Raw genomic sequence first — 12,305 nt, 5'->3', positions numbered from 1 at the left:
TTTTTCTCAGTTCAATATTTTGGTTAAATGAAATTGTGCCTATTTTATGTCTACATTTTCTTTTGTGTTCTGAAACGTGCATATAAAGATTAAACAAAAGACCGAAAAAAGTCATAGTTTTCAGGTTTCTGGCATAACTGGTACACAGATATTTTGTTGTTGCTCTAAACTGATTTAATCTGTCTGGAAAACAACCTAGCTGCATGTAAGCAAAGTTACAAAATTATTCAAAGCTTCCCTTACCACTGGCTGGTCAATTTTAGGACTTTCTCCCAAGGAAATAATCTCCCTAAAAACAGAGGAACTAAAATATGCCTTGCACAAAGTGTTTCTCCCTCTCTGTAAGAGTGAAAATGTATGGTGCTGTGACATGTAGGCCTGGGTGAGAAGTGGTGAGGGCTTCAGGGGCCGTAGGGTAGTGTCTGCCATCCTGCAGCCTTGCAGTCCCTCTGTGAACAGAGGGGGTCCAGGGGAGAAAGGCCACGCTCCAGATCGTGTGCACATAGTGATTTTTGTCTCGTGGCCCAGGCTGCCCGAAGTTCTTCATGAGCTCCTTACTGCGTAACTTTAAGTATGTGCGCTCCAGGGGCTCCATTTGACTTCTCCACACCCAGCACTGGGGAGGACTGGGGAGATTCCTGACCTCTTTTTTTTTTTCTTTAAAGATTTATTTATTTTTATTTATTTATGATAGGGAGAGGCAGAGACACAGGAGGAGGGAGAAGCAGGCTCCATGCCCAAGAGCCCAACACGGGACTCGATCCCGGGACCCCAAGATCACGCCCTGGGCCAAAGGCAGGTGCTAAATCGCTGAGCCACCCAGGGATCCCCTCTTGACCTCTTTCATACCTGGGCCCCAGTACTGTCAGGCTGCATCCCTACCAACTTAGAATTTAGAACAATGTAAGCATGATGTGTGCTCACTGACTGGGTTGCTTGAATTTATATAAAAATAAAACAATTAAAAAAATAAAACAATTTTGGATAGGATAGTAGTTCTTTTTTATTTCATTTTTGTTTTTTAAGATTTTATTTATTTGATTGAGAGAGACAACAGGAGCAGGGGAATGGCAGAAAGAGAGAGAATCTTAAGTAGACCCCCTGCTGAGTGTGGAGCCAGATATGGGGTTCAACTGAGCCACCCAGGTACCCCAGTAGTGGTTCTTTTATTACAGTCTGGAATATATGTTCATGTGTTATTTAGAAAAACCAGTGTATGCAAGCTTCTCAGTAGTTTTGCATCTGATATCTGCCTCTCAGTTGAGCATCAATAACTTAGATTTTTCATGAAAAATCCCAGACTTATTTTTGAGGTTCCTACAGTTTTTGGATAATAAAGTCCCTAGTTTTAGAGAGGATTTTATATAAACTAAGGTTTTAAAATGAGCATTTCCAGTTGGTAGAATATAATATATGCGTGTGTGTGTCCGGATATTTTTTTGCAGAAGTTTAAACAATGTCAGTGAGCTCTTCTTGGTGGATGTCGTAGAGAATCTGAGGAAGGCTGGTTTGGGGGCCTCGTGCTTTATGTTTCTATCCACTTGTGTATTTACAGACACACCCACATGCACCCTACTACCCGCGTATGTACACCCAAATAAATATATGCACACAGGCACACATGCATTCTTCATGTGGTTTCTCTCTGTCTGAATTGACTGCTTTCAAACTCTCATTTTAATGTCCAGAATAGAGTTCTGCTGACCTGTGGGGAGATGACATCCACAATTATTCCTAGTTTCTGGAGGCAGCAGAATGCCCCAAATACTCCTTGATAAGAGGTCATTGGAATGGCTTGCTCTGGTGGGATTGGCTGTTTTTATGCTGATGAGCAGGTAGCTGAGAGCTTTTCAAATTTCTCCCAAATTCGGCATTCATTTTTGAAGAAAAATTTGAAAATGACAGTGGCTGATTCCACAGATGCTGGCCTTCCTCCCTCACCCCATCAGTGGAGGGCATCAGTTGCTTCAGCTCATGTGCTTCCATGGGAAAATAAAAAGGTGAATATGACCTTGGCCTTCCCCTGAGGGGGAAGCAGGATGTGTGTGCGCACACCCATGCAAACACACATGCACATATAAATGCTGTTGAAAGTTAAAAATGAAGTGCATTAGAAAAATGGAAGTTTGAGTAAGTGTATAGACCATTCCTTGGATGACTACAGTGGATCCCTTCCTGGTTTTCTGCTAGTAAAGTGAGTGGGGAAGTATGTATGTGCCATTAAGTCAGAAAATAATAAGAGAACCACTTACATAGATGTTTGAAAACCACTGCTCTAATGCTTCTCCTCAATAACTGCCTTGGACTAGACCCCACAATCTCATGCTGTCTATTCAAAAAAATGCCTAACTTGTCCCTGACGCCACACAGCTAACAGCCTTTCAGGTACAGCCTGTGATCCTCCCTGGCTTAGTATCTCTCAGATGCTGGATAGAACCCATAGCCCTTTGTGTACCATACAAGTGTCAGGATCTGCCTCTGAGCCCCATCCCTCACCAGCTACCACACGCACGCCACCAACTGCAGTGTGCTGTGGCTTCGGGATTTGCAATTCAAGACAAATCTAGCTGAACTCAGTCGTACATTCTGAGACTGTACTGATGTCTTAAGGAGTCTTAAGAAATGTAATGAAAAGCACTTTTTGTAAAAAAGTATAGTTTTCAAAGTAATCATTTATACAAAGATATATAAAATGTACTTGTCACTTAGCATTCACTGAAGAGCTGTGTGTTCTTTTGTGTCCCCTGGTGTGGAAAGACTATTCAGTCCTTTCAGCTTTCTCTGGGAAGGCTTTCCAGAGAGGGCATGTAGATTAGTGATCAGTTGCTGTGTAACAAATGACCCCAGAATTTAGGAGTTTAAGCCCAAGGACTTTATCTCACATAGTTTTCCTGGGTCAGGAGTCCAGGAAAGGCTTAGCCGGCTGGTTCAGGCTCATGGTTGGTCATGAGGTGACAGTCATCTGATGCTTGATTGGGGAGGATCCGCCTCCCAGCTCACTCCCAAGGTTGTTCAGTTCCTTGCCACGTGGACTTGGCCATCAGCTGCCTGAGCGTGCTCACAGCATGGCAGTTGCCTTCCCCAGGGCAGGCCTTCTGAGAGAGTGAGACCAAGCCAGAAGCAGCAGTCTTTTATACCTAAGCTCAGAAGGGACGTACCATCCCTTCTGGCACATTCTGTTGATTGCAGAGCCCAGTCCTGGAACTGTGTAGGAGGGGGTCTGTGCAAAGGTGGGGGCTGTGAGGTTTTAGGGCCCGTGGAAGCTGGTGGCCACACCTGTTCCAAGGGGGTCTTGGAAGGGATAAGTCCTTAGGGAATCTGTGGTTGGAAGCGCACAGCCCTGCTCATGTGTTTTTCTTTTAACCAAGACTCCTTTCCTTTCACTGCTCATTTCTCTCCACCATCCCTCATAGTGCAGATTATGAAACATACGGACATTTATTTGCCTGCAGCCCTGATGTCCTCCCAGACAGGGAAGCTCCTACAACTCACGAATCGCAAAAAAGGGGCTAGTGTTATTATTAATAAGGCTCCCAAGGGGGAGCTTGGGAAATGCTGTCTCATTTCTTTTAAACCTAGGGCATGTGGGTGCTGCTTATTTCCTGGGTGTATATAAATACAAAGCTGAGTTACTACTGGAACCATTCTAAAAGAGTGAAAACTGCCAGGAACTTGGGTTGCTTTGGGAACTGAATTTCCTGGTTGCTCTGGTATCCAGGGGAGCTCTTCCAGATACATTTGCCTGTGAATCGTCCCATGTTGACTGAGAATAGGTCTCCTGCCTTCTAAAGCTTAGTTGACTTAGTTGGTGAGTGACGGGGGAGTGGGACCCCGGGGCTCTTTGCTTAATGTGACTTGGCTGTCTTCGTCATCTTCAGGCAGGTTCCAGCAGTGGCCCAGGGCAGAGGGTGTGTGTCATCGATGAGATTGGGAAGATGGAGCTCTTCAGTCAACCTTTTATCCAGGCTGTTCGTCAGACGCTGTCCACCCCAGGGACTGTAGTCCTGGGTACGATCCCAATACCTAAAGGAAAACCGCTGGCCCTCGTGGAAGAAATCAGGAACAGAAACGATGTTCAGGTGTTCAGTGTGAGTACAGCTAGTTCCTTGTGTCTGTAAAAATGGAGCAGCTGACCTCAAAGAGCAGGGTGGCTTTGAAACATACTTTTGCTCTGAATTACCATTTTTTCTCCTCTGAGGCCAAATACTGGTAAGTCTGATTTTCTAGGAATTTATGGAACTTAAATTTTGCCAGTCCTCGGTGAAAAAAACACACTTCCCTGTGGCCACAGTTTGAAGCACAGCTCCCAGCTGCTAAAAGAGTAACCCTGTCCAATGGAGCTGTCTGCAAGGATGGAAATGTCCTGTCTGCACTGGCCAGTGCAGTTGCCATCAGCCACCTGTGACTATTTATGTTTAAATAAAATAAAAAACTCATTTCTTCAGTCACACTGGCCACATGGACAGCACAGCTGCAAAGCCTGTCAGGCAAAGTGATGTATGCAGAGCAGCCGTGTGGGCATCACCTGGGGGTTCCTAAGACATGCAGAGTTGTAGGCCCGCCCTGACCCAATGAATCAGACCCTGGGCATGCGCCCAACAGTCTGCTTGAACAAGCTCTCAGGTGGTTGTCAGATGCTTGTTGGGGGTTGTGCATAGAGCACGTATGAGAGAGGACCCACTCCATCATACGAGCCCGTGGATGGGCCTCTGACAGCCCCGCTGGCACATTGCCCACATACTTGATTTCCCGTTGTCTCCTCATATCCTTCAGTCAGGTAATTGCCTTGCCCCGCACTGCCTTGTCTGTCAGTGAGAGAGCCGTATTCCTGGCCAAGCTCTGCCTGTCCCCTCTTTCCCCACCCCCGTTTAAACACTCACCTGCCCTGCGACTGCCAGTGAGCAAGTCAGCCGGCGGGGTGACTCCTGCTGTGGAGGGTGGAGAGTGAGGTCCTAACATCGCTGGCTAAAATGCCACCACCGTGACTCGCCAGCCCTAGTGGGATGTCTGTGTATCATCAGCGGAGCATCCAGGGGTACTCCTCCGGCAGTAAACAAATGTTAGGGTTAGAGCAGCCAGACTTGGAAAACTGTGCGTGCGCAGCCCTTCCTTCATTTATTCAGCATTAACTGAGCATCACTGCATGCCAAGACGTGATGATGAACAAGGTCGACCAGGTCCTCGTCCTCCAGAGCAGACAGTCTAATCTCACAACAGTGTAAACAAACAGTGGAGCCCTAGCAGATATTGACAGATGCATAGAAAACAGCCGGGGTGGTGTGGTTGTTGGGCTGGAGGCAGTTGGGGATGGAGGCGCTACTGACAGGCAAGGTCTCTCTAGGGAGCTGCCTGGTGTGCTGAGGGCCCTGCAGCGTCACATGCTCTGTGATGTCTCTGAAGTCTGTGGGAGTCTTCAGAGTTTTATGTTGCTCTGTCTCTCACTTTCCATGGCCTCCAACTTAGAGTTCGCATTGTGATTCTAGAGTTTCTGTGGAGGTAGAGGCAGTGTATAGAGAGATGAGGAAAGTCAATTAGTCTTCAGGCCAGCCAGCTTCCAGCCTGGAAGGTGGGGAGTTCCTGGCATTAAACTCCGGAGATTGGCTGCCTCTGCAAACCAGTGGAATCTCCCAAGTCCTAGATGGGATTGATAGAGGTTGGCTGTTATGTCCAGGAAGAAATGTTACATCTTAAGATAATGCCACATTTTCTGCTAAGACTGGAAATTATTCTCCAGGCAAGGTAATCATTGCTCCTAATGATGTGTAAATAAAGTGATTAGCTTTTGGTTAATTATGAAAGAGATAGGAGCTCACATAATGAAACAAACATCAACATGTGCCAATAGCAAGATGACGTAGATGTTGGAATTCGAGGGTGGAGACTTTAAAACAGCTGTCCCGAAGATGCTTCAGTGATCAGTTGCAAACATGTTTGAAACAATTGAAAAGTAGAAAGTGTCAGTTTTAGCAAAGATGGAAGATACAAAGAAGAATCAAATAAAAAATTTTTTAAAGATTTATTTATTTATTCATGAAAGACACAGACTGAGAGAGACAGAGCCATAGGCAAAGGGAGAAGCAGGCTCTTCGCAGGAGCCCGATGCAGGACTCGATCCCGGATCCTGGGATCTCGACCTTAGCCAAGGCAGCTGCCCAACCACTGAGCCATCCATGAGTCCCTCAAATAAAAATTTTAGAACTGTAAAATACAATAACTGAATGAGAAAATCTCTGGAAAGAATTGGTAAACTTGAAGGTAGAACAATAGAAAGTGCCCAACAAAGAGTAGACTTGGGGGGAGAAAAAGAACAGCCTCAGAGACTTGTGATACTGTAATAAAAATCTAACATTCATGTCATTGGAGGATGGTTTTGGCAATTTAGAAACTTCTGTCATGGTGTGGGTGTGGGTATTGACAGTTGCCTTCCTCAAAATTATGCTTCTCTTTTGGAGTTTGGTTAAATTTTTTTCTCATGTCTTGTAGAGTTTACTGGTCTCTAAGTGTGGCCACTGAAAAATGTTTTTAATTTATTTCACATTTGCTTGTTTGAGCGTAATTACGTTTATGCTGTTGAGGCAAGGGATAAAGACCTTCATGGATCAGGATAACTAGAAAGAGCTGTGTGCACTGTTTTCCTGCTTCTCTAGCAACATGAAGAAAATACTTATCCCTGCTGGTCACTTCCTACTGCATGCGCGCATACATACACACACACACACTAATTTGATTGTCTTAGAAAGCATATTTCACTTGATTTCCTTTGAAATACCTGCTTGATGGAAATGCTGGAGAATGTTATCTGCTGAGGGGACAGAAGAGACAGCTGAAATCCAGTCTCTTAGATGCGTTGACTTAGATGCCAGTTTGGCCACTAGGCACTGAGCACTTGGACTGAGGTGCTGTGCTCGGTACTGTAGATCCACCAGAGCACATAGACTTCACAGTACCTGCTGCAATATATCACATCATCTTTATTTCATTGAGAGGCTGCATAGTGTGTCCAGGGTTGTCAGCTAGTAGTAGGTGGCAGAGCTAGGACTCACACTTCCATCTGTCTGCCTCCAGCGCTTGAGCATTAGCATAACCCTGCTGTACTGTGTCCTTTGTTGATAGGGATGATTCAGATGATTTTGCTAAAAAAAGTCTTCAGATTTCCTAGAAATTATTTGGTTTTTCTACTTTATAAAATGTTACTAAAGTCTCTTCCACTATGCTGAATTCAGGATAGTGAAAGTCCTTTACACTTTTTTTTTTCCAGAAAACAGTTTTTATCCTTTTAATTTTTACATGTGTTTTGTAAGAACACAAGAATAACCGAACTTACTCCAATTTGGGAATTCTTAGACCTCTGCTTACTCGTTCCTGCTATGCGTTTTTCTCATCAAGCAGGGCATAAACTATTTTATTTATTTTTATTTTATTTTATTTTATTTATTTTATTTTTTTATTTTTTTATTTTTTTTTTGCATAAAGTATTTTAATCTCACCGGGAGTTCGATGCTGCCCTCTGGGTCCATGGACTCCTACAGTTACACGAGTGAGAGAAGGTCTGTCAGCCTCTGGATCCAAGGTCAGTAGGCAGAATGTTTGTAGAAACTGACAAGCTAATCCTAAAATTCATGTGGAGATGGGAAGGACCCAGCTAAATCTTGAAAAAAACAATGTTGGAAGACTCCTACTTCCTGACTCCAGAGCTTACTACAGCTACAGGGATTGAGATGGTGTAGTACCAGCCAGGCGCTAGACACACAGGTCCATGGAATAGAACTGAAAGTCCAGAAATAAACCCATACATCTAGGATCCATTGATTTTCCACAAGCATGCCAAGAGAACCTAATGAGGAAAGAACTGTTTTTTAATAAATGGTGCTGGGAAACTAGACATCCACATGCAAAAGTGGGAAGTTGGACTCTTACATTGTATACCAGAATTAACTCAAAGTAGATTCTAAGCCTAAGTTTAAGAACTAAACTCTACAGCGTCCTCTCTCTCTCTCTCGATCTATTTTATTTGAGAGAGTGTATGCACAGGGAGGGACAGAGGAAGAGGGAGAAGCAGATTCTGCTACACTCTACAGCTCTTAGAAGAAAATATAGGAGTAAATCTTTGTAAACTTGGGTCAGGCAAAGTCTTAGTTGATACAACAGGAAAATAATTCTTGGTTTAGAAACTTTAACTGTTACGGAAAAAGTAGAGCTAGAGAGATGGGTTCAGGAATAACCATATTTTTAGGTTTAATAAAATAGAGACACAGCATGAAACAAACTAGTAATGTTTTGGTATGTGTTAACTTACAGTTACGGTGTTGTCAGATTTCTTTCTCTAATCCTGTGATTACTAGGAACTTGTCAGTATCCTTCCCACAGTTTCAGGAAAATGTGTGGTCTTGTTTTGCTTTCTTGCATGTAGTGTATATGCACTTAGGGGCATTTTTTCCTTCCTGTCTCTGTGTCCAATATTCACAGCTTCCCTGATTCCTGGTGTTTGGGTTGTTGACTAGGAACTCTCAGGCCTTTGGTGGCCCCTGCAGGCAGCACAGAGCAACTTGGCTGTATGAGATGGTCAGTCTTTACTCGACTATATTTCAAAGACCCTCCCAGCTTAGAATTTAATAAACATTTACTGAGCATCCATGTGCCAGGCATAGGATGAATGGGATGTCCCTGTCCCCATGGAAGTCAGGCTCTAATCACCAAGTCACCAGGGGCCCCTGGGCCAGGCAGGGGCTCTGATTTCACTCTCTGTGGAGGCCACAACATACAGAGGAGGGTGGGCAACTTCCTTCCTTCCTGGGCCCTCCTCACCTTGTTCTCTTCCATACCCAGGCCCCCTCCTAGCCAGCCTCTCGGGAAGGACTTTGTAACCAAATCCTAGTGGTTGACTCTAAGAGGGAGGTTGTGCGTGCAGGGCAGGCCCCGAGGTCCACAGGCAATGCTCTGCCTGTACTCGCTTTTGAGAGCTTGGCTTCACTGGACAAGGAGCATCATAACTGAGCACCTCTTACTGCAGAATTCTCAGAAATCCTCTTAGGGAAATCAGAGCGGGAGAGCCAAATATTCATGTCGTTTTGCATTAAGTTTTAACTTGAAAACATCCCCAAAATGTATCTTTTCCAGTTTTTATTTTGTCTATGGAACCAAGGCACGGTGAGCTCCCTGAGCGTGTGGGATACCCGCTGCTGCCCCTGTCCTGGCAGAGGGGGGCTGTGGACTGGGGGGCTCACCCACGGCCCTGGTGACAGAGGAGGCATGTCTCACCGTCTGGTCCCCAGGAAGTTGAAACGAGGTGAGGTGGGGCTTTGCAGCTGGGTCCTGAGACCAGGGTCTCCCCACAGTCGTTGAGTCATCGTGCCAATGGAGAGGGCGGGGCGTTTCCCCCCCAAGAACACTGCACACAGCACTGCTTGGGACTCTTTTGTAGGAGCTCGGCAGCCCCACGCCTATGAACTCCTTTCCTTAGTCTTCCCCTCCATACCCTACCCCCCATTCTGCTGGAAGGCTTGGGGGTTTGCCGAGCAGAGATGGAGCTTCAGCGATGACCCCTCGGAATCCGTCCCCGCAGGCTGCGGATTCTCTTCCCGCCCGCAGAGGTCTTCAAGCAGCTCTCCTTTACACCTGCACAGCCACAGTCCTGGAGAAGCCAGACACCCCAGACCTGCTGGCACTCCTTTTATTGGCAGGATGGAGGAACGGGGCTCAGGGGTGGTCCCCGCTGTGTTGTCCTGAGGGTGCGGTGCATCCGTGCTCCTCCTCCTCGCTCACCCTGGCGAAGCGGGAGTGCATTCCTCCCCTCAAGTCAGAGTGTCCCCTTCCTTTCCTCCACCTTCCTCTTCCGCCAGTTCCATGCTTCCCCCTTCGTGAATGTTACATTTCTGGAGGAAGTGATGAGCTTGGGGAGAGGAAGTGGCCCCAGATGCCCCTCATCTGGGGACCCTCCCTTGGAGGCACACAGTAAACAGACCCTGGGGGCGAAGCCTGGTGTCATTCCCGGTGAAGTCAGAGTGCAGGAACGGGAACTAGGGGCCCTGTGAACCACGGGAGTTCCCACCACCGCTGACACCCACCCACCACCCCCTCTCCTCCCTCCACGTTAGCACACTCCCCTGACATCAAACAGCAGAAGGGGATGTTAGCTAATTTGAGCAAACACAGCAACAAAAAACCTTGCAAGGCTGTGTGGCAGTTTCTCATGAAGCTGAGGAGAAGCTGAAGGTCCTCACGTCCAGGGACCAGAACTGCAAGGGAAGGGATGGGGTGAGGACAGGTGCACCGTGTCCTTGGACTTACTGCTAGGGGGTGTGGCCCCAGCCGTTTGCTCTTCAGCTCTCTCCTTTCAGGATTCAGGTGCTCCGGATCTCCAGGGCCCAGCCTGCACTCCTGGGCTGAGAGCTAGTTTCCTAGACTGTCCTTTCCCAGAAGGGAGTCAGGGGTGCTCTTAGGAGGAGGGTGGGTGGATGCAGAGGAGCCATGAGGTGAAGCCCCCTGTGCATCTCCTCATCAGACATCCATCCGGCACCTGCTGTGCACCAGGGTGCCAGGCAGGTGTGGAGTCCACAGCGGGCAGGCCCATCTCTCCCCTCAGGGCCGCCTGCACTGACCACTGACTGGAGGTGCACTCACTTTCTCTTACCATGATTCTGTGCCTGGGTCCTTCCCTGTCTGGGTGACCTTCGGGCATAACCGCCCTGGAAGCCTTTCCTCACCCCATCCTGCCCCATCTCCCACACGCCTCTCCAGACTTTGTCTCCCAGACCCTTTACGGTCAGTGCTCTCCCTGTCCCACATCTGTCCCTCTGTTCTGCTCTGCAAGCTCCATGAGGCCAGGGTCCTTCTCGGACTCCTCTCTCAGTCCCTGGCACCTTGCTCGGTTCTGGTTGACGCCCTATCAGTGTTGAATGAATGTGGCGGTGGCCAAGCAGGAAGGCCCTGGTGATGGCTGAAGGGGTGGCCCCGCCCTTACTTGGGGGACTGCCCACCATCCAAACGCCCAGGTGGCATCTGAATGCTTTCCTTGTACTCGTCGGGACTGTACTAGTACAGGAGAGGGAGAAAAACAGATCACCCGGTAAAGCTTGAATAAACTTTTGGTTACTTTGTGTGAGGGTAGGAATTACAGAGAACACTCCTGGAGTCTGGAGACCTAGTTGTAGTCTATGCTGCGTCCCCAGCTACCTCTGAGATCTCAAGATGTCCCTGCACTTCCCTGGGCTCAGCTGCTCCATCCTTCAGATGTGGCGTTGACCCATGGCAGGGGCTCCTCGCCACACTCCGTTTTTCTAAGTTTGTGCAGAGATGAGGAGATGACTGGCCTTTGGGACTCCCCTGAATTCAGGGGTGGGACTTGTGGCCTTGCGTGGCTGCTGCCGGTCAGGCCCTCGTAGGCTGTTCCAGGCAGTCACTTCTGTTCAGGTCACACGGGGGGCGGGGGCGATGTCCCATCTCAGTTCACAGCCTATTGTGAAAACTAGTCCGCAGACTTCCTCCACTGCTTGAGCTGTCCCTTCGCAGAAGCTGGGGTGGGACTCCACCAGACCTGTCCTGTCTTCAGAGTGCTCTGGAGCGGGGCTCCCTCCCTCAGTCATGAAACCTGCCTCGCCCCCTCCAGGCCTTCCAGGCTCTTCCTGGAGAATATTGCCTATTGAGGTTTGAAGAGAAGGAAAGAACTGTGAAGCCTGCTCTCTTGCTTCTTCCCACAGGTCACCAAGGAAAACAGAAACCACCTTTTGCCAGATATTGTGACGTGTGTGCAAAGCAGCAGCAAGTGAAGATGGTTTGTGTTCCTGTTTCGTGCACTTCAGGATGCGCTGGTTCACACCAAGCCTCATCAGTGCCCTGCCTGTCAAGGATTCATGCCTTCAGGCTTATGAAACCTTATGGGCTTTTCCAGAGAAAGCCTGACAGCTGTTTTCCATAAAATGTTTAAAAGATCAAATTAGCCCAAATGCTGGATTGGCGCGACAAGATGAACAGTCCACCGCGCTTTATTTATGTGGAGAGGTTTCTGTTTATTTCCTCTTGCAGTTGTGCGTATGATTTTGGTAGATCATGAAATGAGAAATGGTTTTCAGAGTATTAGATGGAACTTGCCCCCACTGAAGTTTATAAGGGTGTTCTGGGGAAGGGGGAGGGGAGCGTTCGCTATCTAATCAGTTCTGCACATAATGAAAATTAAAGCCCTCTCCAGGTGCAGCTTTAGCTTAAAACTGGTTACTTCAGAGAAAAGCCATGTGAGGTCCTCCCCACCCGTCTCATTGTTTATTTGATTGCTTATTGCTTAATAAAATACAACTAAATGTGGTTGCAAA

The 12,305-nt window shown here is 47.4% G+C and overlaps 1 protein-coding gene across 8 annotated transcripts in view; it reads left to right on the top strand.

Moving 5' to 3' along the window:
- The window catches only part of NTPCR (nucleoside-triphosphatase, cancer-related), a 28,838-nt gene extending 16,533 nt beyond the window's left edge, over positions 1 to 12,305 (top strand). For 6 of the 8 annotated variants that reach the window (XM_072823049.1, XM_072823055.1, XM_072823057.1 and 3 more), the window contains 3 exons: positions 3,879 to 4,088; positions 7,474 to 7,570; positions 11,697 to 12,305. In XM_072823049.1, coding sequence (XP_072679150.1) covers positions 3,879 to 4,088; positions 7,474 to 7,570; positions 11,697 to 11,914 — 525 coding nt within the window. In that variant the 3' untranslated portion in view covers positions 11,915 to 12,305. The remainder of the gene's footprint in view (positions 1 to 3,878; positions 4,089 to 7,473; positions 7,571 to 11,696) is intronic. The other 2 variants (XM_072823051.1, XM_072823052.1) reach the window with 1 other exon arrangement.

The sequence above is a fragment of the Canis lupus genome, chromosome 4 (assembly GCF_048164855.1).
Source record: "Canis lupus baileyi chromosome 4, mCanLup2.hap1, whole genome shotgun sequence".
Classification (NCBI taxonomy): domain Eukaryota; kingdom Metazoa; phylum Chordata; class Mammalia; order Carnivora; family Canidae; genus Canis; species Canis lupus.
This window is presented reverse-complemented; position numbering and strand designations above follow the sequence as displayed.